The 27,380-nt window shown below is 35.5% G+C and overlaps 2 protein-coding genes and 1 non-coding gene across 3 annotated transcripts; all 3 read left to right on the plus strand.

Moving 5' to 3' along the window:
- The first annotated feature begins 17,417 nt into the window (after window positions 1–17,417).
- On the plus strand, window positions 17,418–17,488 carry TRNAG-CCC (transfer RNA glycine (anticodon CCC)). The gene has a single exon. It is a non-coding gene; the product is annotated as a tRNA-Gly (tRNA).
- Window positions 17,489–17,700: 212 nt separating this feature from the next.
- LOC141677133 (receptor-like cytosolic serine/threonine-protein kinase RBK2) lies at window positions 17,701–22,158 on the plus strand. Its single transcript, XM_074482897.1, has 9 exons — window positions 17,701–17,879; window positions 18,881–18,987; window positions 19,113–19,447; window positions 19,609–19,860; window positions 19,976–20,130; window positions 20,462–20,541; window positions 20,634–20,769; window positions 20,925–21,074; window positions 21,257–22,158. The coding sequence occupies exons 3-9, from the start codon at window positions 19,135–19,137 to the stop codon at window positions 21,449–21,451; spliced, it is 1,281 nt and encodes a 426-aa protein (XP_074338998.1). The 5' UTR covers window positions 17,701–17,879; window positions 18,881–18,987; window positions 19,113–19,134; the 3' UTR covers window positions 21,452–22,158.
- Window positions 22,159–22,482: 324 nt separating this feature from the next.
- LOC141677134 (putative prolyl 4-hydroxylase 4) lies at window positions 22,483–27,341 on the plus strand. The gene is made up of 7 exons (XM_074482898.1): window positions 22,483–22,770; window positions 22,875–22,932; window positions 23,029–23,133; window positions 24,999–25,056; window positions 25,905–26,080; window positions 26,689–26,758; window positions 26,888–27,341. The coding sequence occupies exons 1-7, from the start codon at window positions 22,649–22,651 to the stop codon at window positions 27,181–27,183; spliced, it is 885 nt and encodes a 294-aa protein (XP_074338999.1). The 5' UTR covers window positions 22,483–22,648; the 3' UTR covers window positions 27,184–27,341.
- The last annotated feature ends 39 nt before the right edge of the window (window positions 27,342–27,380 follow it).

A 27,380-nucleotide genomic window follows, 5' to 3' on the forward strand; every position in this document is an offset into this window, starting at 1 on the left:
CTCTACCTTCCATACCTGAACCCTTTGTTGCTGATCCCACTATAAACATCCATGGTGAACCAATCATCCCAAAAGAGGAACCTATTGATTGGGACACCATCAATTTGCCTACCTTTTTATCCACTCTTCCACTACCAAAGAAACAGAAAAGAAAATCCAAATCTACACCTCCCCTAAACTCTAAGAAATTCACTCAAAAACATAAACCTAACCCTAAGCCACCCATTTCTAAAGATGATTATGTTCACATCTGTGACATAAAAGAAATTTCAGACATTGAACTCTATCTGGATGAGCTGGAGGATGTAAGGGGAATTGCTGCCTACAGACAGCTACCAGAGAGATTGGTGTTCAGATACAAAGGAGCTGGGGAAAGAACATGGCCTCTCTACAGGATTCTGAATGAAGGCTACTCTACCTTGATCAGAGTCTTTTCAGCCATACAAAAGGATTCTGGCTTTACCAGAACTGCCAAGACTGAAATTCTCAACAAGATTGCCAACATAAGGAAAACTTGGAGGGAGCCCAATGCTTTCCCCAGAACCTTACTCATTCAAGAAAGGGGAACTACAATTCACAAATCACCTCATTGGTTGATGGAATTCAGAGATGATAAAGGAGTCAGAAGATTTTTCAGACTTGAAGACCAACTCAAGATTGCCAGCAATGAAACTCTCAAAGAAATGCAATCTAAGTTGGATATCAGTGATGAAGATGAAGCTGAATTCTTCAGACAACTCCAACTCCAAATTGAGGAAAATGACAAAGGGCTAGGAAAGAAAACCAGGGAACAAAGAAGAAAAAGATGATTTGCTCAGGCTAGAGGAGCACCCTTGGAAATACTGTAAATCTTCAATTACCTTCTAGTACATACACTTTTGCAGCACTTTTAAATTTCTACTTAGTTTCAGTTCATATATTTGTTAAGTGTTTTGTTATCATCAAGTTAACCTTGAATTTATGTCTACAATTCTTATAGACATAAATAGGGGGAGATTGTTAGGAATATATGTGCATTAGTTTGATGATATGTTTAACAAAACACTTAAGTAAAAAACTAGTGTTTGTAGCCTCAACGGATAAGACCATTTTGGCTATCCGTTGATGGTGAAGCTTTACTTAGAAATAAGTCTAGTGTTGTAGCACATTTCAGTCTCTGAATTTGAGATATAATTCTTAAATGTTGAGGGAAATTATAAGTCATGTTGACTACTAGAGGATATGCAGATAGGAAGGCCAATTGTAAATATTTCATGCCTTGTAATTTTGTATAAATGAAAATGGTGTCAACGGATAACTTAAAGACCTTCAACGGATGAGAAACAAAGCTTCAACGGATGTCTCTAAAGCTTCAACGGATAACATCCTTCAACGGATGAGTGCATCAACGGATAGAGCTTCAACTGCTAACACATCAACGGATGAAGCCATCAACGGATGAAGGCTTCAACGGATGTTCTGTTAGATAGCAGTTGACAAGTGGTAGTTGTACCTACAAACAGAAGCACATGGGTTGACAGAGACAACTGAGATGTGGTAGCCTATTTCAGGAACATCAGAAAAAGCAGCCGTTCTACTCTAGTATAAAGAGGCAATAGTCAACAATGCACTGGAGTAAAATGGAGAAGAAACAAGTGGAGAACTTATTTTATTATTGTACTTTTTATCTTTGTCTTCACTTGTAAACTTGGTGATATATAAACCAAGTAGCAGCTAGTAATTAGATAAGAATTTTTCCAGAGCTGTTTAGAAAAATCTTGAGGGAAAAATTATCTAGTTTGTACTAGGACGCAGCTGTGATCAACTTCTTGAATCACAGATTTTCTGAAATACCATCTCTGGTGGAACAACAATCCACCAGAAAAGTTTTTAAGGTCTGTTGTGTTCTTTACATTAGTGTTTGAATATATATCTGTCTGTATTAGCTTAAAGCAATTCATACACTTGTTTATCTTAAACACACAGCCTTTGAAACTGCTCAAAACTTGAAAAAGTTTTGAGATTTACATTCAACCCCCCTTCTGTAAATCTCATTGTTAGTTCATTAGGAATAACAAGAACTCAGAACAAATCATCACAGTCCACCGTCGGCTCGCTAAGGCTCATCGCCGACGGCGGTAAGGTTTTGCGGGTACCCGTTTCCTTCGGGTTTCCAACGCAATTCCTACCGATTAACTTTGTTGAAATAATCCAAAGTTTAAGAATTAAAATTCGAGAAAATCATAAAGGTAATCATCGAATTAAGTAAATAATAAAAATAAGAAAAACCACCACATCAGTCTTCGAATTTCTGGAACTAGCAGAACCAACCCACACACGCGCGCGTGTGGGCCGTAAGAGAAGCTAACGTCGCCAGAAACGTAGACTACAGGTGGCAAATAGAGACAAGAATGGCCGGAAATTACCGAGGCAGGCGCCACACGCGGGTGGGGGAAAAACAAGGAAACAACAGGAAAGGGGAATGGAGAGATTAAGAATAGGGAGGAGAGATGAAATCAAGAGTGAGAGAGATTTGAGGGAACCGAAAAAGAAAACAAAGAATGAGAGATGTGTTACAGGGAATAGATAAACATATTTGTATAAATCTGTTATGCTTTTATTTATTTTTATTTCTTTCTTCTGTTCAGGAAAATACTTGCCATGTATCTCTAAATTAACGCGAACTCTACACGTGCACTGCACCTTTCTCTAGGCCCGGTTCCAACCCGCGCTTCGCGTTTTAACGAACAATTTGCGGGTAAAATTTACCTCAAAAAAATTACCAAATAAAATTTAAAATTCTCGAATTAAATAAAAACTAATAAATTAAAATTTTCATAATTTTTAAACCATTTTTGAAACGCAACTCGTACCCGCAATTCACAATTAACGAACCGAGTTGCCCTTAAAACAAATTCTGAAAATCATGAAAATAGTCTTAAAATGTTAGAAATATACCGAAGTAAATAAAAAAATAACTTTTGAAATTTTAAAACAATTTCAAAAATGCACTTTATACCCGCTTTTTAACAAATAATAAAACGACGCGCGAGTGAAACGAATCCCGAAAATTTCCAAAATAATTTTAAAATTCTCGAAATATTCCAAACCTAAATAAATATGAGTTTCGTAATTTTTGAAGAATTCTAGAATTAAGTACGGATTTTACAAATAAATGCACTCAGAAAATCATACAGGGCTAAATAATTAATGAAATATTAATTTCTAAATTTAAAAAATCCCAAAATTAATTATTGTAATTATGAAATCATATAAATAATTTTTAGAGACAATCCAAGTATTTATACAGATAAATTTACAATAAATCCACCTTAAAAGTGAAAACAATTTAGTACTACTCAATCATTAATTACACGAACGACCCTATGCATCATAAATCACACATAAACAATAATAGAGCAACACATAGCAGCCAAAAACCAGTACATATTTTTATTTAATTAAATATTTAATAATAACACCTTTAAATAATATAAAAGTATACGAGTCGTCACAGTAGTCCTGCATATTGAATTTCAGTGGAATAACAAGAATCATTATTCTCACTTGATATCAGGCCAGAACGAACCTATGGCTATTAGCGATGAATCCGCCACATCAGGTTCATCTTCCGCCACTCGGCTGATAGTTTGGCCGCATCAGGTCACCCTATTGTCACATCTGATCTTCAACAAATTATTTTAGCTGGTCTTGACAGTGCATATGATCCCATTGTCACCGCTTTAACCACCACAGCGGCCGACGCATCAATGGATGATTTCTTTGCACATCTATTAGCTTTTGAAATACGCATTGATGCTCAGACAGCTCTTCTACAGCAGCAACCAGTTGCCCATGTTGCCTCTCAATAGAGGAACAATCATCACAGGACTGGGTCAGGCAACAACAGGTATCTCTCCCACACTAATCCTGTGAATCAAAATCGCAACTCAGGCAATACGAGTCGCCCAACATCTATGCAGCATCCCAGAGGACCATGTCAATTGTGTGGGCGGAAAAATCACACGGTAGCTGATTGTTGGTATCGATTTGATAAAAATTTCCAGCCTCGTCCATCTACTACACCTCAAGCGTACATAGCTGCACCAAGGTCTGCTCTTGATTGTAATTGGATTCCAGATACAGGTGCTACTCACCATCTTACCTCTGACTTTAACAACTTAAGCATGAGCTTCTCTTATGAAGGTCCTGACTCCATTCGTGTCGGTAATGGCTCTAATCTTCCTATCGAACACATTAGTAATACTTCATTCTTTTCCAATTCCAGAAAATTTTATCTTAACACACTTTACCATGTCCCAAACATCACTGCTAACCTGTTATCCATTTCTCAATTTTTCAAGGATAATAATGTCTACATTGAATTTCATCAAAACTTTTTTGTTGTGAAGGATTTCCGCACAAAGATGGTTCTCTTAAGAGGAAAAAATAAGGGAGGCCTCTATCAATTCGACAATGTTAGTGAGATGCATAATCCTATGACATCCGGTTCTGCTTTTATTTCTCCCTTCATTTCAGTTTGGCATCAGCGTCTAGGTCACCCCATGCTTAGCACAGTCAATAAAGTTGTCAAAAATAATTTGTTACCAGTCTCTAGTACCTCTTTTCCAATGTGTAACTCATGTCATATGAGTAAGAGTTGCAAGATTTCATTTTCCCGAAGTGTCACTACTTGTACTGAACCTCTGAGTTTAATTGTTTCGGATTTATGGGGTCCTTCCCCGGAATTGTCAAGGGATGGTTATCGTTATTACATTTTATTTATAGATGTATTTTCTCATTATACATGGATTTATCCATTAGCAAAGAAATCTGATGTTTTATCTGTGTTTATCACTTTCCAGCTAAAAATTGAAAATCTTCTGAACCACAAAATCAAAGTTTTTTAATCCGATAATGGGGGCGAATTTAAGAAATTTACTCCATATCTTGCAATTAAAGGCATTTCTCATCATTTTTCATGTCCTCACACCTCAGAACAAAACAGCATAGCTGAACGACGTCATAGACATATAGCCGAAACTGGTCTAAGTCTGTTATATCATGCATCACTTCCCTTAAAATTCTGGGTTGATAGCTTTCTTACAACCTGTTATCTTATAAATCGCTTACCTACAAAATCCAATCCACAAGCATCTCCGCTTGAAATTTTATTCAAACAAAAACCAGATTATCCTACTCAGATCTCTAGCTTCTCTAATGGCAGTGATTCTATGTTCAAGATGAGTTGGCAGTGTTAAAAGAAACTTTTTGTTGACTTCCCTGATTGAATAATATTTCCCATTTATGTTCAGGTTGTTGATCAACGCATTGTACCTCTCAAACACTTCAGTAATTCCTTCTCCTGGATTTGATTTAAAATATTCATACTCAGAGGTTAGGATCTCTAACTTGTTCTCCCTAACTTCCTCTGTGCCTTTATTAATCACCTCAATAGTTTCCCACATGTGTTTGGAATTTTTACAGTTCATCACATGTCTGTACATCAAGGGATCAAGGGAATCAATTAATATTAATTGAAGGCTGGCATCCAAGGAGGCTTCTTCCTTCTCATCAGGAGTAAAATCTTCAGGATCTTTAGGATAGGTTCTGGCTTTGGTGATCACAACATCATCTACTATCACCTCCGGTTCAATAACCATCGGAGTTTTTATCCCCTTCTTTAACAAGTTTGAATATTTGGGATTTGCCACTTGTAAAAATAAGAGCATATTCTTCTTCCACATAATATAATTCTCTTTATCAAATTGTGGAATTTTAACGGTTCCAACTTTTTGTGAAGTCATTATGAATTTTTGAATGAATAAAAATTCAAGGAGTTGAAAAATCACAAAAGTCTAGGATCTTGATTTGTTCGTTAATCAGAAGGCTCTGATACCAATTGTTAGGTCCCAATGTGTTTGTAGAAGGGGGGTTGAATACAAATAGTACCGAATAATCGAATTAAATGCGGAATAAAAAATGTGAAACAAAATTCAAGTTAAATAAAAATATTATTAAACTTGAAAGGTGTTACAACAACTGTATCGATTACAAGGAATTAATCTCAAATTAATTATCACAAATCTAGAATAAATTCGACATGAACTTTTTCTATTTTTGTAATAAAAAGATTCAAATGCTAAACGCAATTTGAGATTAAGTTCTAGGGATTTTGATCCGCTAGATTGTTACACAAGAACAAGATAAAGATTTCTAGTTGATTGGATTTAACTTTACAATCTAGAAATTGATCTTGAAGTTGCATATGAGATGAAATATTTGTGTCTGCTTCTTTTTCTTTGTTCTCGAGTTCTGTGTTCTTGATTGGATGATTATTTTCTTTTTGCTGCTTCTGTGTCTTTTTAATTCATTCAACAGAATTGAATTGAACTGGAATGACAATCCTATAGCTGGCAAGACTTTCGGTAGGACAATGAATTGAACTAGCAAGACAATCTGATTGAACTACAATGACTTTCGGTATGACAATCAGTTGAACTAGCAAGACTATCTCCTTCCCAATAGAACTTTCGGTAGGACAATTGAAATGACTTGGCATGACGATCGGTATGACAATCCTGATTGTCATGCTAGTTCATTTTCAATTGTCTTGCTAATTTAAGACTGTTTTTAATCCAATTTAAATTCTGAAAATCCTTAATATTAATTCTGAATTAATTAATCAATTAATTTAATTAATCAAATAAATTAATCTTTGCAGATATAATTTATTTTCTTAATTAAATTATATGACTTAATTAATTAATAGAGAATTAATACTAACCCTGAGCAGCAACCAATCTTCTGAATATCTTCTGAAAATCACTGAGAATTATGAATCAATTCCACCACTTCAACGTTGACACTCGATGTACTGTCTGGTTCATGAGTGACTAACTTCCGTGATATTTCTTCATGTCTTGACTTTGATACTTTGATTTTCTTCAGATTAAATCCTTGTAATTAATGACAAGGATTAAATCCACACTCTTGATTTATATCACTGAGGCATGATCAATTTCTTGAACTTCTTCCAGTGAATTAATTCCTCAAGTCTATAGATGAACCTTATTTCTGAATACTTTGACAGATATTACTCTGTGAGATCTCTTTTGACGGTAGATCCACTATTTACTTATCACATTCTTATTTGAGTTGAGTTGAATCCTCGAATATACAAATAGGCTATGACATATGACTTACAATCTCCCCCTATTTGTTTGTTAGACAATAACACACAAATACCTAGAGGATAACTCAACTAACAAATAAAAAAAAGATATAAACAGAAATACAAAGTAAATAGTAGAAAAGTTCTGGACTAGATTTAACATTTTCCCGATTCCAAGTAGATGTTCCTCTAGACTGAACATATCTTCAAGTAGTTACATCTTCATTTGTACAACCACATTTCCTGTTGAGAAGCCCATATCTCTCTTGCTTCTCCCCCTATGAGAATCAACTGATTAAAGAAGATCACCTTCATTTACCACCTCTCCCGTACAATAGGATCCGCAGATAAAAACTAATGGTACTCCCCTTTTGAAAGCAGCTTCTTCCCTTACTAGAAAATCACCTTGTGTTTACCACCTCTCCCGTATAATAGGATCCGTAGTTACAAATAACAATGGTGTGATGTAGTGTACATATGATCTTTTTCTTCCTCCCTGCTATTTCTCCCCCTTAGTTGAGGAATCCTCCAAACTATTACTTAAGCTTTTATCTCCCCCTTAAAGAAGGAATGTATGTCGTCGTCTGAAGGAGTTCTCATATTTCACTTGGTTGGAAAAGAAATAACAAGAAGCTTCTCTTTCTTCCTCACTGTGAGTGTGTGATTCTGTTTAGTGTACCTCACATGTGTTTCACTCTTCTCTCCACTCGTGTTTACACTTATTCTCACAAGTGTATCACTCTTCTCTCATAGCTCCATAATCCAGCTGTACCTGCAAGGAAAATCACCTTAGCCATCCTTAAGGAGGTCACAGGTGGTGTAATGGGAGTTCGCAAATCCCCATCCTTGTTAAACTCGTCAGATGAATCTGAGTCATAATCTACAAGTTGTTAGCTTCCCTTTTATGGTTCCAAATTTGAATTCTGGGAAGGTAAACAATGATCCAACGAATTTAGCATAAAGATCAAAGTTCCCTTCTAATGTCTGTGAAGACATTTCCTTGTGACTCATCAGGTAATATCTGAATCATTGTCAACAAGTTGCCGATCTGCGCCTATGTCAGATCCACTATCCGCAGATGCATCCAGGGGATTTAAGCCTGGGGAGGTAGACACTGACCATTGACATATGGCTTTTGGATCAGTATCCTCTCCTAACACCTGTAAAGGCAATTGGTCCATTAACGAACCTTGAACAATCGAATCTGACCTTAAAATGGTCAAAACTCTTGTTTCCATCAACTCATCCTTTGTGTGTGTAACCTTTCCTTGTGCATTAAGAATTGTTTATATTTGAGGTGGTGACACTACATAGGATACCTTGGCCGACAGGCAAATTTCAATAGACGCACCATGTTGAGAGAATGAATCTAGTAACTGTTTTTGTGCCTTTTCAACCATTACATCTTTTTGAGAAGATGTATGGGGGTTAGCAGTTGTCTCGGTTTAAATACTACTCATCTTTGTAGGAGACAGAGCTACTGGGTTGACTACAGAACCTTCCTTATGTGGTGCACTGAGGCACTATCTCCCTCACGCTCATTCATACTACATTTAGTGGTAAGAGAGTGTTGGTTGGTTCTGTTTTTGTGTTTATCTTTACAGTCTGGGATAGACATTGTGGGTTTTCAACCTCATGACTGTCAATGAAAGAAAGTCATTGGAGACTGAACCTGTAACACATAATATATGGCACTATAGAGATAAAATGTATTTAAGATTTATAAAGAATGAAAATTATACATTTAATCTTTTGAGAGTAATGATGTACAATAGTGATTTCAAAGGATTTTACATGAAATAAGAAATCACTAATGTAGAAAGAAGTTTGATTTTGTTTTTTTTAATATGAATGAGTTTTTGATAAAACATTGATCACTTAGGGTAAAGTCTAAGTAATTCTCATTCATGTCAAAAGCTCACAAATATCTGCAACATAATGTTAACAACATATCATTGACCGATACTTGTCAAGCACTTTAGATACTAATTGTTATGTTGCATAATCAATATATCACTGCACATATAAAACAATATGATTGTGCCTAAAGATAAGAGAGTTAAAAATATGACGACTCTACTAGTTCATATTAAACAATAACTTCAGTTAGAGTGCCATACCATGTTCTTGACGATTGCTTGAGTAGTACACTAGTTCATACCAACCTGAAGTGAGATTGTGAAGAAGAGATTGCATAGTCCAATAGATCTGCAGCTGCAAAGTCCATGAACTGTGGTGCATTGACTTCCTCTTTTGACTCACCAACCAGGAGTACACTTGTACACATCTTACTAGAGTCCAATTCCAAGTGTAATGTGCAGCAGGTGCCTGATATGTCGTAATATTCTCAAGTCTCATCACTAGTGCTATATGTTAGATGATGCTTCCTGATAATAACCTAGCACACTATACAAAATTTTCAATGATAACATTCACAACTTGCAAACAGCCATATCCCTCAGATAAACCTTTGCTGTTATCTCCAAAGGTAACCAGGGGGCCAGCTTTCTCAACCACATTTGATAGCAGGGCTCTATCTCCAGTCATATGTCTTGATGATCCACTGTCAAGAATCCACACTACCGGTTATACCTGTTTAATGCCCTGCACTACAAATGGATTAGACCTTCTTCGGAACCCAAACTTGGTTGGGCCCGGCATACTTGTAGAATTGTCCTTTGTCAGGCAAAACAACATTTTTAATTTTAATTGTCTCAACTTTCTCAATGACTGAACATTTGACCTTGTAAACAGCCTTAACAAATTTATGTTTAAGCTTAGGCACAAATGTCTCCTTTCTAGCCTTAGAAGGACTGGCAGTCTTAGACCTATCATGCTTCTTGTTATTCACATACTGACGAGGAGTAGTCTTATCATTAGAAACATGCTTACCATTAAAATAAGCATACATCATATTAAAAGCACAAGACATACAATTAGAAACAGCACATGCTTTATGGGAGTGATTAACAGCAGGCAATTTATGCATGGTAGACATGGCATTTTTGTTATCCAACTCATGTGTGTCTGAGTTAGTCTCAGTTGCTTTCATAACTTTGACTGGAACTTTCGACACACTTGACTTGGAAATAACCTTCTCATTAGCAAGATCTTCAGCACGTATTTCTTCTTGAATAACAGAAGAGGTCGCATCAAATGGTTTAGCAATTGATGGTTTATAGAGGGGTTCATCAACACCCTTAAGCACATGTGGTACTTCCCTCCCTTTAGCACAGACACGAGGAGGGGAGTTTATGCCTAATTCTCCAATAGCAACATTGTAATCATAACCTATTCCAGATGTTTGATTAACAGATTGCTTATTGTAGAACTCTTTAGCCTTCGAACAAGAATTGAAGTAGGCTCTAACCTTAGTCTCAAGACCGGTGATCTTGTCTTTGAGAATAGTTTTGAGTTTTCTATAACAGTCAACTCTATTCTCTAGAAAAGATACTTGTTCTTTTAATTTGTCTTGATTAATGTGCACAAGTCTTAATTCATTGACCTCTTTCTCAAGGTCTGTGATCTGTAAACTTAACAGTTCATTATCACGACGTGCACAATCTAAGTTACCTCTTAGATGATAAACCATTTCAGCATCAGAAAGTTTTACCTCTATTCTTGACGATGAAGCTTTTCCATCAATAGCCATAAGAGCAAGATTTCCTTCATCTTCATCTTCACTGTCAGTATCATCCCAGCTTCTTCCCTTTGCCAGATAAGCCCTTTCAGAGTTCTTTCTTACTTGCTTTGGCTTCCTACATTCTGTGGCAAAGTGTCCCAACTCATTGCAGTTATAGCATCTAATGGTGCTCCGATCAACCATCCCTGTTTTGTATCCACCACTGCTGGTGTTAGAGGATGAAGATCCACCTTTCTGGAATTTGTTGTAGTTGGACTTGTACTTAAGCTTGGGATTCCTCTTGAATCTGACATGGGAGAATCTCTTGACAATTTGGGCCATTGACTCGTCTTCCAATTGCTCCAGCTCTTCCAAGGAATAAAAATCATCACTTGATTGATTTGTAGTAGGAGGATCATATTCTGCTACTAACATATTTTCCTCAGCCTTGGAACACTGTACCATTCTCTCCAATTGTTGAGATTGCTGTTGTTGTTGACCTTCAGCTACAAGTGCAGTAGATGTGCTGACCATTCTATCTTTCCCGTAGACTTCCTTTTGTTGAATCTGCTCCAACTCATAGGTTTTCAACACACCATAGAGTCTATCCAAAGAAATCTCACTCAGATCTCTAGCTTCTCTAATGGCAGTGATTCTATGTTCAAGATGAGTTGGCAGTGTTAAAAGAAACTTTTTGTTGACTTCCCTGATTGAATAATATTTCCCATTTATGTTCAGGTTGTTGATCAACGCATTGTACCTCTCAAACACTTCAGTAATTCCTTTTCCTGGATTTGATTTAAAATATTCATACTCAGAGGTTAGGATCTCTAACTTGTTCTCCCTAACTTCCTCTGTGCCTTCATTAATCACCTCAATAGTTTCCCACATGTGTTTGGAATTTTTACAGTTCATCACATGTCTATTCATCAAGGGATCAAGGGAATCAATTAATATTAATTGAAGGGTGGCATCCAAGGAGGCTTCTTCCTTCTCATAAGGAGTAAAATCTTCAGGATCTTTAGGATAGGTTCTGGCTTTGGTGATCACAACATCATCTACTATCACCTCCGGTTCAATAACCATCGGAGTTTTTATCCCCTTCTTTAACAAGTTTGAATATTTGGGATTTGCCACTTGTAAAAACAAGAGCATCTTCTTCTTCCACATAATATAATTCTCTTTATCAAATTGTGGAATTTTAACGGTTCCAACTTTTTGTGAAGTCATTATGAATTTTTGAATGAATAAAAATTCAAGGAGTTGAAAAATCACAAAAGTCTAGGATCTTGATTTGTTCGTTAATCAGAAGGCTCTGATACCAATTGTTAGGTCCCAATGTGTTTGTAGAAGGGGGGTTGAATACAAACAGTACCGAATAATCGAATTAAATGCGGAATAAAAAATGTGAAACAAAATTCAAGTTAAATAAAAATATTATTAAACTTGAAAGGTGTTACAACAACTGTATCGATTACAAGGAATTAATCTCAAATTAATTATCACAAATCTAGAATAAATTCGACATGAACTTTTTCTATTTTTGTAATAAAAAGATTCAAATGCTAAACGCAATTTGAGATTAAGTTCTAGGGATTTTGATCCGCTAGATTGTTACACAAGAACAAGATAAAGATTTCTAGTTGATTGGATTTAACTTTACAATCTAGAAATTGATCTTGAAGTTGCAGATGAGATGAAATATTTGTGTCTGCTTCTTTTTCTTTGTTCTCGAGTTCTGTGTTCTTGATTGGATGATTATTTTCTTTTTGCTGCTTCTGTGTCTTTTTAATTCATTCAACAGAATTGAATTGAACTGGAATGACAATCCTATAGCTGGCAAGACTTTCGGTAGGACAATGAATTGAACTAGCAAGACAATCTGATTGAACTACAATGACTTTCGGTATGACAATCAGTTGAACTAGCAAGACTATCTCCTTCCCAATAGAACTTTCGGTAGGACAATTGAAATGACTTGGCATGACAATCGGTATGACAATCCTGATTGTCATGCTAGTTCATTTTCAATTGTCTTGCTGATTTAAGACTGTTTTTAATCCAATTTAAATTCTGAAAATCCTTAATATTAATTCTGAATTAATTAATCAATTAATTTAATTAATCAAATAAATTAATCTTTGCAGATATAATTTATTTTCTTAATTAAATTATATGACTTAATTAATTAATAGAGAATTAATACTAACCCTGAGCAGCAACCAATCTTCTGAATATCTTCTGAAAATCACTGAGAATTATGAATCAATTCCACCACTTCAACGTTGACACTCGATGTACTGTCTGGTTTATGAGTGACTAACTTCCGTGACGTTTCTTCATGTCTTGACTTTGATACTTTGATTTTCTTCAGATTAAATCTTTGTAATTAATGATACTCTGACGAGATCTCTGTCACTTGATTAAATCCACACTCTTGATTTATATCACTGAGGCATGATCAATTTCTTGAACTTCTTCCAGTGAATTAATTCCTCAAGTCTGTTGATGAACCTTGTTTCTGAATACTTTGACAGATATTACTCTGTGAGATCTCTTTTGACGGTAGATCCACTATTTACTTATCACATTCTTATTTGAATTGAGTTGAATCCTCGAATATACAAATAGGCTATGACATATGACTTACAATATGTGTTTACATCCTCCCACCAACAGGATTTACATCTCACGACATGTTCGATTTGAGGAGCAGGTACTTCCTTATTCAGAAAACTCACACTTTAATTTTGTGCAGGCTCTTCATAAATCACCAGGGACAGTTGGTATTTCTCACACTCTTCACTTTCTCACTTCTGCTATACCTATAGTACCTACACCACCTACACAGCCTCACCATTCCACTCATGGAAATACCACGAACAATATCTTACTCCCTATAAATACACATACATCCTTCTCAAACAATGTTGATCCACCATCTCAAATACAACAATCTGTCCCAGCTAAGCCGTCACATGTCATGGTAACCCGGGCTAAAGATGGTATCCGAAAACCAGTTCAACGCCTCTGTTTATCAGCCACTAAACATCCTCTTCAGATGGATGAAACCATTGAACCCACCTGTTACAGCCAAGCAGTGTCTCACCCACAATGGAGAACTGCAATGGATGATGAGTTTAATGTGTTGATGAGAAATGGCACTTGGACATTGGTTCCGCCAAATAAAACCATGAATATTGTAGGATGCAAATGGGTCTTCCGTATTAAACGACGAGAAGATGGGTCGATAGAGTGCTACAAAGCCAGACTCGTAGCAAAGGGTTTTAATCAAAAGGAGGGTATCGACTTTGGGGAAACATTTAGTCATGTTGTCAAGCCATGTACCATCAGAATTGTCTTATCCATCAGGCTTATGAATAATTGGTCAATCAGACAACTAGATGTTCAGAACGCCTTCCTACATGGAATTTTGGATGAGGAGGTTTATATGAAACAACCTCCTGGGTTTGTTGATGCCAACTATCCCTCTTATGAATGTCGCCTCCACAAGACTATATATGGCTTGCGGCAAGCTCCTCGCAAATGGTATTCCCATCTCAGTTCTTATCTTTTGCAATTGGGTTTTTATGTCTCAAAGGCTGACAATTCTCTTCTGATTCGACGTGATCATTGTGGGGTTATATATGTTCTCATATATGTCGATGACATTCTTGTCACTGGTTCCGACTCAAAACAGATACACACCCTCTTACAGCAACTCGGCTCCGTTTTTGCTATTAAAGATTTAGGTGAGATCAGTTATTTTCTTGGGATTGAGGCGGTTCACTGTGCATCTGGTTTGTTTCTCAACCAACAAAAGTACATAAGAGAAATTCTTAACATAACACACTTTGACGGAGCCAAGCTCGTTCATACACATCTGGCTGCTAATACACAATTATCAAAAGAAGGGTCTCCAAAATTTTCTGATCCTATACTATATCGTAGTGTTGTAGGTGCTTTGCAGTACCTTACGTTTACTAGGCCAGACATATCAATTTCCGTAAATAAGGTTTGTCAATTCCTGCAAAATCCAACCGAAGATCACTGGGCTATAGTCAAAAGAATTTTGAGATACCTTAAACACACTATCAACCATGGTCTCCTTTTACGACGCCCATCTGCACTTCACATTCAAGCATATTCTGATGCTGATTGGGCTGGATGTCCTGATGATCGTCGTTCCATAAGTGGTTATTGTATATTTCTTGGTGGTAACATAGTCTCGTGGAGTGCACGAAAACAAAAGACAGTTTCGCGCTCTTCCACTGAAGCTGAATATCGCAGCTTAGCCACTGCTACAACCGAGGTTATGTGGATTCAAACTCTCCTCAGTGAACTTGGATATCCTATCTCCAATCCTACTCTATGGTGTGACAACTTGGGTGCTACATATCTTACAGCAAATCCTGTGTTTCATGCGCGAACTAAGCACATAGAAATCGACTATCATTTTGTCAGAGAAAGGGTTACTCAAAACAAGCTTCAAGTTCGATTTATCTCTTCCAAAGATCAGATTGCGGATAAATTTACTAAAGGTCTGGGATCCCCTCGCTTCCAGCAACTTCGAGACAAGTTGACCATCTTCTCCCCCATGCCCAACTTGCGGGAGGGTATGAGACCAGATCATACAACACTTATCCAACCGAAACAAACTCCACAAGACATTGTGGTTAGTAGTTAGCCTTTAGTGATAAGGATATAGATAAGATGTTAATTAGTTGAAGTACAGAGATATCGGAAGTTTAGGCTTATCTGTATATTATGTAAACACTATATAACAGAAGATATGCAGTAGTCCTGCATATTAAATTTCAGTGGAATAACAAGAATCATTATTCTCACTGTATTTTCTGTTTACGTAGTGTTTTGAGCACTTGAGTCAATGAACGCGGGTGCAACATATACTGGAGCCGGCCAACAATAACAGTAGGTATTTGAATTTCTGTTCTGTGATTTTGTGTTGTAACTGCTGTGCTGACTATCTCACTGGTCTATTCACTTCTGTTTGTTTCTACTGTTTCAGGCTATTATTTCTTTCAGTTCAGTCATCTTGGTTGGTTGTAATTGCTTGAGTAATTAGTTTAGCCTGTTTAACTTATGTCTATGGAGTTCCGGGAATCTTGTTTTGATTAGGCAGTTCCTGGAGTTTAGAAATAATGTAATGGAAAATATTCTCTGGACTTTGGTCCATAATAGGTAGTCGTGTTTATAAATGCCTTATATATTTATACAAGTTGATCTGATGTTACCGTCAACACTTAATCATTTAACCTTCTAAAAAAATTATTCACCCAACTCTCAAACTTAATATTTAGATAGTAATTAGTATCTCCGATACTTCAGTCACAAATTATGGTAGGTATAACTGAATATTTATAAATCACTCTTTTTTCCTTTTCATTTCAAAAAGAAACTTGAGATCTTAAAGTTACAAATAATTAGGCAACTACTTATGAGCTAAAATGGACATAATGCAACATTAAATTTCATCCAGTAGTGCTATGAGATTGTGTTTACAGCAAAGAATATCATTTGGTTTGCAGGCTCAAATTATGTCTATGTTTTTCAATTTATTCTGTACATGCAGAATGGCCACTGCCTCTGCCCACTAGCGAATAAAGGTGAAGGAGTAATTTGCTGAGAATATGCAGCGGCCAGCAAGAGTGCAAGAATAGAAGATCGCATATGCATTTTTATAATGGAATTTTACCTGGTAGTTTTAATAATTTCAAATGTCAATATAAACCTAAAATTTTAAAACAAGTACTACTGGAATACCACTATACTACTACTGGAATCCCCAAGTACCAAGTACCAATTAGCGACAGTATTAGGTAATATCTATTAGAGCAAGTGCAGTGGACAGTCCCAAGTCCACTGCCATTTTCTCCTTTTTGAAGCCATATAAGCAAAACATGGGCTTCACAAGTTAAGTGGCCAACTAGCTTCAATGCAAAGTCCAAGTCCAACTTTTAGTAGGTCCAATTTAATTATTATTTAATTAGTTTTATATAATTTTTAATTTGTAATATAATCAAGATTATATATAATTAAGATATATATATATATATAATTTTGATTTAATATATATTAAATTAAATTATATATATATAATTAAGATATATATATAATCTTGATTTAATATATCTTGACCGTTGATTTAAGGAAATGATTTATAAAAAATTAAAAAAATAACATAAACCTGCTTAAAGTGGACAGAGAGTATGGAGTCTCTAACTTGGAATTGCTCAAGTTTTCATTTACACTTTAACGCATGTGATGTTGGTCAGTTACATTCTCTCTCTTCCACATGGATAAGTTGGGCATTGCGATGAAAAATAAAACATTTGGCTGGTTACACTCTCTCTCTTCCACATGGGCAAGTTGGGCACTGCGGTGCACTTGCCCTTAACCTTTGAAGATGTCTTCGATCGTATTTGCCACATATTTTTGTATCGTAGTGTGTTAATTTTTGTTATATTTAGTACTTGTGGGGTTCTGTTTCATTACAAAATTAATATTTGTTCGGTTCGTCCATTTTGGTTTCGGTTAACTAAATTAAAATCTTAAATCCTGAACCAAACTATATAGTTTTATAAAAGTATAATTGGGGCTAATCAATATTGTAACCAGAAAGCGCATCTGGTGTAGTGGTATCATAGTACCCTCCCACGGTACTGACCAGGGTTCGATTCCCTGGATGCGCAGTTATTATCAATAACTTATGTTTTGAATTTATTTATTGTTTTAAAAATTATTCCCGAAGGTTTTAATTAGAATATTAAAAAAGGAAGAAAATATTGGTGAGGTGGAGAGCCGAAATGCGAGGAACTAAAAAGCGGGGAGTTCGCTTACAGAGAAAAACCTGGTACGAAATGAAGACAGATATCTTGTCTTGCATGTCAAACCCCGTTTTCATATTTTCAGACTCTCTTTCTGTGTATCTCTATCAATGTTTATATATTTTTTGATTAAATACCATTATTCTCCTCCTCATATAAATTTTCAGACCAACCCCTGTTGTTGTCTGGGGGGTTCTGCTTTTGTTGCATTCCCTGCAAACATTTGTCCCGGAACCACAACGGCCATTGCCAAAAGGTATCTGTTAGTATTGTTTTAATAACTTCTCAAGTTTTTAAACTTTTCCTCCGGTAATTTTGTGTTCTTTTGTTCATTATTTGAATACATGTGAATATGTGATACCCATTCATCGAGTTTGTTGCATAACCAAAACATACATATATAATAGGCAAATAGCCCGGCTTATTATTTGCCCTCTTTCCTTGGCAATGCCAATGAGAAGAAATTTTGGCAGACCGAGGAAGATTGTTGTGTAGGACCCAGATTACGTTCTTAATTTTTGAACTTGTTAAGAAGAGGAGCCAAATTGATTATTTTTTAGTTATTAACGGAAATATCTTTTTCTCAAGATATAAGGTTAGCTGCATAAATAAACATAGACAAGTAAATTATTAAATACATGCGATCATTGATTCTTCATTGAAGAATAAAATTCAGGGCACGATGCTGCCTGCCAGTAACTCTCTTCACTTCGTGCTTCTGCCCTTGGTAGGATGCATAAGGTGCACAATGCAACACTAGTTTAAGTGAGTCAGGGTACATGTTGGTCAGTCGGGTCTAGGTTTATTAGGTTCTCGATTACGAAAGACCTAACGAGCAGCATACATGTAACAATTAGCATCCCCCCTTTTGAAGTCGATGAAAGTTATCAGTCATACATGTTTTTCTTTGATGACCTATGTGCAAGTTTAATTATTTCACTTATCGGACTGCAAACTCTTTGCATCCGGTTACCTGGTTGTTTGAGGACCAATTCAGTCTTGATTTTGCCTATTAATTTATGTTGGTTTTGTCAATGCATTGTGCTTTTAAAAAACTTTTTAAATTTTTAGGATCTTGAACAACGTATTCCTTCTAATAGGGCAGTATGTAGTTATCCAATATTTTAATCTGTACCACAAAATTATAATATAACATCATGCATCATCACTTATTATTTCTAGTAATGCAATGAATGTAGAGTTTAAGACTGCTTCAGTAACCGTTTAATCTTCTCTAACTGTGCCAAAGTTTTGCAGTGATACTTTAGTGACTGCATACATGCCGGAAATGACGAAGAGATCTTTTTGTCATTGGCAGTAAATCCTCTCCTGTGTTCTATTAATCACTCTCAGTGAAAGAAGGTGTAATGTACATGATCATTGAAGAAAAAATTAACTACTCTTTTCTTCCACGTTGTTTTGAGTTTATTACTCTTTCCTTTTTTGCCTGTTTGTTGCCTCTATTCAATTAATCAATTTGGTTTTGTAGCTTTTCATATCTTGATTTAAATATGGAGGAGGAGAAAAAGGAAGTAAATACTAGTATTTCACAATCAGAACCTGAGTCCAGTTCCAAATATGAGTTTCCATGGCGTGGGTTTGGATTCTTACGTAAATTTAAGAAACCCCCAACAGGTACACATACCTCTAATCCTGCTCCGAACTCCCACAAAAAGCTCCCCAAAATAACAAGTAAAAATTCGACAAAGAGCCTGCCACCAGGACTGCCTTCCCAGCTGGATCCTGATTTCTATTGCTTCGAGTCTTCCTGGCTGAATTTTACACTCTCTGATCTCCAAAAAGCAACCAACAACTTTAGTCGAGGTACCAATTTTCTTCATGTACTCACTCTTATTTCTTTAGGTACACTTGATAGGTTTACAGGTACTTTTTTAATGCCAAACAGTACACCTAATGAAAATTCCTTCGAGATGTACTAGTGTTCTCTCTTATTAGCTAATACTTCATTTTTTATTTTTTTAAAGAAAATATAATTGGAGAAGGAGGGTATTCTGAAGTTTACAAAGGGGTTATGGAAGATGGAAAAATTGTAGCAATTAAAAGGCTGACGAGGGGAACGCCAGAAGAAATGACATCAGATTTTTTATCAGAGCTTGGAATGTTAGTCCATGTTAACCACCCTAATATTGCTAATGTTTTTGGCTATGGAGTTGAGGGAGGAATGCATCTTGTTCTACCTTTATCCCCCCATGGAAGTTTAGCCTCACTTTTAACTGGTGTGTACTTTATTGTTATCTCTATAGTACAACTATGCAAATTTGAAGCATTCATTAGTAACTAAACAATATTTCTTGTACGCAAACTACATTTCTTGTACTCATGCGCCTTCAGGTGAGAAGCATAAGCTAAAGTGGGGAATCAGATTTAACATTGCTATAGGCATTGCTTCAGGCCTTGCCTATCTTCATGAAGGCTGTCAAAGGAGAATAATTCATAGAGATATTAAGGCTGCTAACATCTTGCTCACTGAAGATTTCGAGCCTCAGGTAAATCTTAAATTATATGGATGTCTAAACAAAAACTATGGCTAATTCTGCACTTCGTACTACCAAATATACATATTTATGTTGAGAATGCCTATTGTTTTGTAATGCCCTTGAAAAAAATATGAAAAGAGTTGGCCCAGGTTGTAGTCTTTTGGTGAAACACAAACTAGTTTTACAAATTAAACTTCTCTTTCTGAGAAACAGTTGAAGTAATGTTTCTTTTGGTTATTAAACATGATTGTTAGGTCTAATTTCCAGACTTGAACTCCGTTTTTGTTTTTATTTTAATTTTTTTTTAGATTTTGATACTCAGCTACTCAACTTTATGTAGATATCTGATTTTGGGCTAGCAAAGTGGCTACCTGATCAATGGGCACATGTCACTGTATCACAGTACGAGGGAACTTTCGGGTCTGTGTTGCATAAATTCTGTCTTTCTAATGTGTCTAAAAATCTTGCAGAGACCATTTCTTTTCTTCTCACCTCAATTATTTTTATGACAGCTATCTTCCCCCCGAATTTTTTTTACATGGATTAGTTGATGAAAAAACTGATGTCTATGCATTTGGGGTACTTGTATTGGAGCTTATAACTGGACGCCCAGCAATAGACAAGGCGCAAAAAAGTCTTGTAATGTTGGTATGTTAGGATTCAATCTGTTCCCAATATATTTTTCTGGCAGTCATAACTCATATTTATCAACTTTACAATATAGAACAGTTGTGACAAAACAATTTCAGGGCTAAATGATGATACAATGCTCATCTAGGAAACAATCTGTTTTTACCTTGCAGGCTAGACCTCTGATAATTAAGAAAAGTTTTGAAGAGCTTGTTGATCCATTGCTTGCTGGTGTGTATGATGCAGAGCAGTTGAATCGCCTGGTTGCAGTTGCTTCTATGTGCATAAATGAGTTCTCAACTGAAAGGCCCCAAATGAGTCAGGTACTATTCTATATCACTATGTTTATTACTCAAGATATTTCACGTTTACTGCATAACTGACGATATTATTACACAATAAATCAATTCTTATAACATGCAAAGAAGCAAATTCATCCTAAAGTAAGCACGGTGAAACAAATAAAGGAGTCATTTGTTTCAAGTTATCATTAAAATTTCTACAGGTCATTAGGATCCTGAAAGGCAATGAAGGAATCTTAGGGAGTGGCAGAAAGAAGTTCCAGAAAAGAGCTGCTTTCAAGCGAACATGTTCAGTGGATTTCTCTGCAATAGAAAATACTAGTCCTCCCGGACCTTTGACACCCTTGACACCTGTGAATGATCCAAGTCAAAAAAGTAAAATAAAACTAGAGCTCTAAGATCTCAAAACAGGTGATGGTTGCGATAAGAAGTTTCAAGAGCAAGCAATTAGGAGTGCTGTGGAGTTGCACATTAATAATTCAAGAAATGGCGTGAAGTGTGATAATTATCGAAGTCCTAATATAAACAAACCTGTGCTGCACAATCAAAGAAAGACAGACCGTGTTTTCATCGTCTTTAAAGCCTCATTTACCAAAGTTTTGCTTCTTGCTTATATCTGCTTTGAAATTTATTAAGATATAAATTGGAGGGACAAGAACAAGCTTAACATTTGTTGAAGTGTCAGAAATAGAAGTTGCCCCTTACAAATGCAGAGTGGAAATGCTAGCTAACGCTACATGTTGCGACAAGCCTAAATTCTTGCACAGACTTTCTTGTTCCTATATAGATAGATAGTGTAGAGGGGATAGAAACTGTATGTTCATTAGGATATCTTCTTCAACGTTGGCGCCATCAGTAGCCTCCTAAACTCTTGTGCTATAACATCAGTATAGACTTCACTTCACCTTGTTTTCACCATACTCGGTTTCCAGCTTCTTGTATCTCTGTTTTGTGCTATAATTTTTGTTTCCTTGTAATTCGATGATGTTAAATTACTGGGGCATGTCCCAGAGGCATATGTTAGATATGATGTCCTCAAGTTTTTGTGCAACTTTTTGCCAATAGCGTAAAAGCTGAGCTTTTTCTCATTTTTTTTTTATTAATATAGAATTTATTTTTTTTGCCAGAATTAATATAGAAACTTTAATAGCACTATTATTTGTTTATATAAATTAAATAAATGAATTAAAATTTCATTGAATTCTGAACAAATACGAAAATATTCAATTACAACGTCTAAATTTATTTTTTAATTCATCCATAAAAAAAACTAAATAATTTGGACGAGTAAGAATCACATCCTCTGACCAACTTTTATTTAGATTTTTTTTAATCTAGTTTAAAACAACTTGAAATTTTCTTTAATCACAAATTGACTTTAGTTAAATCTATTGACTTTTATAAAATGTAATAATAATCTTGTCCAGATTTTAAAGAAAAAATTCTGGATCGAACACAACCAGAAACAATCATTACAGGACATCGTGTGAAGAAGCTTCCACTTTCTCCTACGGCTTGTGATTAACTAACACTACACATCTTCAACACACGCGCAGAGAGAGAGAGAGATTTACAAACCCTGAAAGTCCAAGCTAATGAATAAATCATCGAATATTTCTTTGATTTTTCTGATTTCGATCACATCAATCTTATGGAAATCTACGAGCTCGGCCATTTTGAATCCTTCTAAAGTCAAGCAAGTTTCATGGAAACCTAGGTACTTCATCTATTATATATACATACAGTCATGTTTTATCTTATAGGTTTATTATGTTTTGTTGAGTAATTTATTAAGCTGATTGAGTGTTGATTTGTTTACAGAGCTTTTGTATATGAAGGTTTTCTTACTCATGAAGAATGTGATCATTTGATTTCTATTGTGAGTTTCCGCTTTTGCGCTTCATATTTGTTTTTGTTCATTTCTGTTTGATTTGTGTATGCGTGTGGTGATTTTGGAGTTTAATGAATGTGATAGGCCAAATCGGAGCTGAAGAGATCGGCTGTTGCTGATAATTTGTCTGGACAGAGTAAGCTTAGTGAGGTTCGGACCAGCTCCGGAATGTTTATTCCCAAGGAGAAGGTCAGTTTTCGATATAATTGTATACTGATGCCCTATTGGTGCTAGTTTATTCTGTTAATAAAGATTGATTTGGGCAAGATGTGAGATTAGAGTCCTTAGGTAGTTATCCAATGTTAGCATATTGGTATAAGCTAAGAAATGGTAATGATAAGTGAAATGTTTTTAAATCGGAAACATGATATGATAAAATTGTACAATGATAGGTAATGCTAGTGATATATACCTAAGCAAAGGGATGTTTACTTTTGAAGTTGAAGATCTGTTTTATATTCCTACTTTGATTGAGAAGTTTGAGGAAATTAAGTTAAAATATGATATTGAAAGTTTAAGTATGGTTAAGCATAGAGAATGGAACATTTGTTTTTTGTTTGTCAGAAATAGAATTTACCTTTGAGACTGAGTTTGGTAATGCCAAATAAATGTTAGTAAGGTGGCTTTAGACTTACTTTATGTCTTTATGAAGATGGTGAATCTCTTGGTAGAATAGAAAACAAATGTCCACCTGAATGAAAAAGACAATATTAGGGTTTTGTTTAGCAATCTTACCTGCAATTTTTGGCATTAGAGGCATTGATGATTAAGTCAACCAAGACTAACAAGTTGTAGGGTCTTTATAGCTGCTACATGTAACCTTGCCTGTTTATTCTTAATATGTGATTTGAATAACTAATTACTGCTTGAAAGCCTATATTCTGTAAGCTAGAGAATCTTTTGGGTAAGGGTCGGAAAATAATCTAGTTTATTCACCGAGGTGCCCCGTTGTTGCAATAATGCTGTAGACCCTATTCATGCTTCTTTCTTCCTTCTTTTGGTCTATATATTTTCCACATAATTCAGGTGCTTTGCCCCGAAAGCAAGACCTAGATTTTTGTTTGCACGGCATATTGGTTCTTAACAAATAAAAAAGATAATGGTTTGGGTTTGATGCTGCTCTTAGCTTAGAGTATCCCAAGTCATTATGTTAAACAGTTGAAGAGCCAAGTTACAGTAGTATCAGGCGATTTTGCACAATGGGTTTCTATTCTTTGCAATTCATTGTATATATTTGCAAACTTGCAATACTAACAGAATAAAGTAGTTTCCTGTTCTCCAATTCATGAAGGTGAGGTGCAGTTGGCAAATCAAGCTGAAGGTCCCCGTGGCTCTGGCATTCCATTCTAAATGGAATGTTCTCAAACAATTATGTATTGTTGCCATCAGCCCATCACTGTTTTATTAGAATTTCTGAAATTACTGTTTAGTCATCATGGTTCTAAAGATTATTATAATCAACATAATAAATGAATGAATAGTTGTAATTTGTTAGTAGAAAGTGAAATTCAAGTTCTGTTCACCACATTCAGACAAGGAAATATGAACACGTTTGATGTATTTTAACTACAAAATTTCTAATTGTTCAACGTATACGTAATTAAGCAACTTTCTGCTTGAGGAATATATGGTTATATTCGTAATAAGTGTAGAGAAGCGGGAAATTTTGAAAGTTTTAAAGACCCGTGAGATGACTAAATAACCAGACACTGATAAAGTATGCTGAAGGCTCCTTTTCTTTAGATATGCTGAAGAAACACATGCTTATATAACATTGGATATGGAAGCTGTCTTGGAAAAACAACAGCTGTCAAGCTCCCTCGAGGCATGACTATCAGTGTTCTTCTTTCTATGTGCCTCTCTGCAACTCTCCATTATTCTGTTGAGCAGTGTACTCTGCGAGAGAAATGATGTTGTTTGTTACATGATCACTTGAGATCTTTTTATTTCATGACATGTTTGTGACTTTTGTGTGTAAAACTAATTTTTTCTTTTTTGAAGATTTGTTACTTGTTTTTATTTTGTAAAAATTTGTTATTACTAATTTCATTCAGGATCCAATTGTTGCTGGTATAGAAGATAAGCTCGCAACCTGGAGTTTTCTACCAAAAGGTATGTGGTTTGAACACTAAAAAAATGTGCTATACAGATTAAGTTTTTCCTTACAAATTATATATTAAAAGATGAATATTGCTCGCTATAAGTTGTACTAAATTTGTTTCCTAGCCAAAACCTTTGTTCGGCAAGTCCAGCTTGGTAAATATCCGTTAAGTATGCCCGTACACTAAATTCAGATACATTTCTTTGTAGAAGATATCCAGTGATGCTTTTAATCTTCTCTTTGTACTTTATTATACCTTATATTTCAGTTTCGAGGAATATATGTATAAGAATGTGATATTGTCAACGTTGGAAATTGATTACTTTATTCTTGGTATAATCATCTCGTTTCACTTTAACCCATAGTCTCAATTTAGCACCTGGATATTACTCGTATTTGTGGCCATCTCGTGGCTTTGTACAGTACCATGTGGCACTCTTTCGTCTTAGTAGTAACAAAGAAATATGACCTAGCCGCATTACAAGCGCAGGGCCAGTAACAACTGATACTGACATGTCTTTCAAAAAGGTGTTACTAGCACTCACTTGTGTCGAAGTTTTTTCACAAAAATTTGCTACTGTTTGTTTGTCCTAAGAGTGGTAAGTGGTAACAATGATAAACTGCCATAAATGGGGTGCATAATTTGTTACAAGGTTGGTACCTGTTTAAAATTCAGACCATCTATGGTTTTAAGATGGTAAATGTATTTGCGGTTGATATCTTTACTTTTAGAACTCTTGTTGTGCATTTTCTATGAGTTGTAAAACAGATTGCATGCATTTAGTGAGTAGTTATACAGTTTAGGGTTAGCAATGGGTTGGTTAATCTTTATTTGTCCTTTAACCTTTTCTTCTTCCAGAAAATGGAGAAGACATCCAAGTGTTAAAATATGAACCTGGACAAAAGTATGACCCACACCACGATTACTTCACTGATAAAGTTAATATTGCAAGGGGTGGTCACCGAATTGCAACTGTACTCATGTATCTCTCTGATGTAGCCAAAGGTGGTGAGACTGTATTTTCCCAAGCAGAGGTTAGTTTATTCTTCTCAGACTATCAGGATATGGACTTGGTACAATTCCCTATATACTTGGATAGCATACAAATACTTTAGATGTTAGCTTCATTTTCCAAATACTTGAAAGCCTAACTAATACTTTAGCATGGCGGAATATCATGTTAGGGAAACTTCCATGATTCTTTTGTAAAGAAAGCCTTGGGGAGAAAAGAAATTCCAAAAGTTCTAGAGTCTCAATTGCAAATGTATAACTCTAGGGGCTAAAATTAAAAATCTAGAAAATCTCCATGTATAAACTTTTAAGATTTCAGCTTCAATATTTCTTGTCAGAAACAGTACTCATGAGCAATAATTACAATTTAAATTGGGGATGTCTTCTCAACTTTGTTAGGTTAAAGAAATATTAAATAGCATCAATTTATTTTAAATTTTAATTAGAGCGTGCTATAGCTGTTTAGTTATAACTTATACAGTTATACTTTATTTCCTGTACTCTCTTTTTTACTTGCCTTTCATGGAGATTGGAAGATGACAGCATGGAGTGTAGGACATTTTTTTTTAAAATTATTTTTTAAGTTTTAACTTGTCTATATGTTGTCACATTACTGAATGTTGCAATTTAGGAACCTTCACGTCGCAAATCTTCCAAATCAGATGATGATTTATCAGAGTGTGCAAAAAAAGGTGTTGCAGGTGGGACTTCTGTAAAAATGCTTGTCTTACCAGTTAAATAGTCTATCATGTGTTTTCATAGCATTTATTTATTATTTTTGGTATTCTTTTGAATAGTTCTTTAATTGTTTTTAGTAATTTATCATACAGTAAAACCACGGAAAGGGGATGCACTTCTTTTCTTCAGTCTCCTCCCAAGTGCAATTCCGGACCCACAAAGTCTTCATGCAGGTTGCCCAGTGATTGAAGGTGAAAAGTGGTCAGCTACAAAGTGGATTCACGTAGACTCTTTTGATAAGATTGTAGGTACTGGAGGGAACTGCACAGATCAGAACGACAATTGTGAGCGTTGGGCCGCTCTTGGTGAGTGCAAAAACAACCCCGAGTACATGGTTGGAACTGTAGAGATTCCAGGAGCCTGTAGAAGAAGTTGCAAGTTATGTTAGCTTTCTAATGTACTCAGTAATACTTCAAAGATTTAATACTACTCTTTTGAGTTACATTTCCCTGCAAAGAAGTTATGTTTTCCATACAAACAACGAGCGTCAGTAATAGTAGTAAATGTTAAAGTAGTTGATGCAATTTTTGAAGATGTTTCAAGATCCTTTGGGCTGTTTAACTATTACTTATTAGTTGATAATAT

This window comes from Apium graveolens, chromosome 8, assembly GCF_009905375.1.
Source record: "Apium graveolens cultivar Ventura chromosome 8, ASM990537v1, whole genome shotgun sequence".
Lineage (NCBI taxonomy): Eukaryota > Viridiplantae > Streptophyta > Magnoliopsida > Apiales > Apiaceae > Apium > Apium graveolens.

Coding starts and splice junctions, on each gene's coding strand:
- LOC141677133 (XM_074482897.1), top strand. CDS start 19,135: ATGGAGGAGGAGAAAAAGGAAGTAAATACTAGTATTTCACAATCAGAA. Junction 19,861..19,975: donor TTTAGCCTCACTTTTAACTG/GTGTGTACTTTA, acceptor ATGCGCCTTCAG/GTGAGAAGCATAAGCTAAAG. Junction 20,131..20,461: donor CTGAAGATTTCGAGCCTCAG/GTAAATCTTAAA, acceptor AACTTTATGTAG/ATATCTGATTTTGGGCTAGC.
- LOC141677134 (XM_074482898.1), top strand. CDS start 22,649: ATGAATAAATCATCGAATATTTCTTTGATTTTTCTGATTTCGATCACA. Junction 23,134..24,998: donor TGTTTATTCCCAAGGAGAAG/GTCAGTTTTCGA, acceptor AATTTCATTCAG/GATCCAATTGTTGCTGGTAT. Junction 26,759..26,887: donor TGCAAAAAAAGGTGTTGCAG/GTGGGACTTCTG, acceptor TTTATCATACAG/TAAAACCACGGAAAGGGGAT.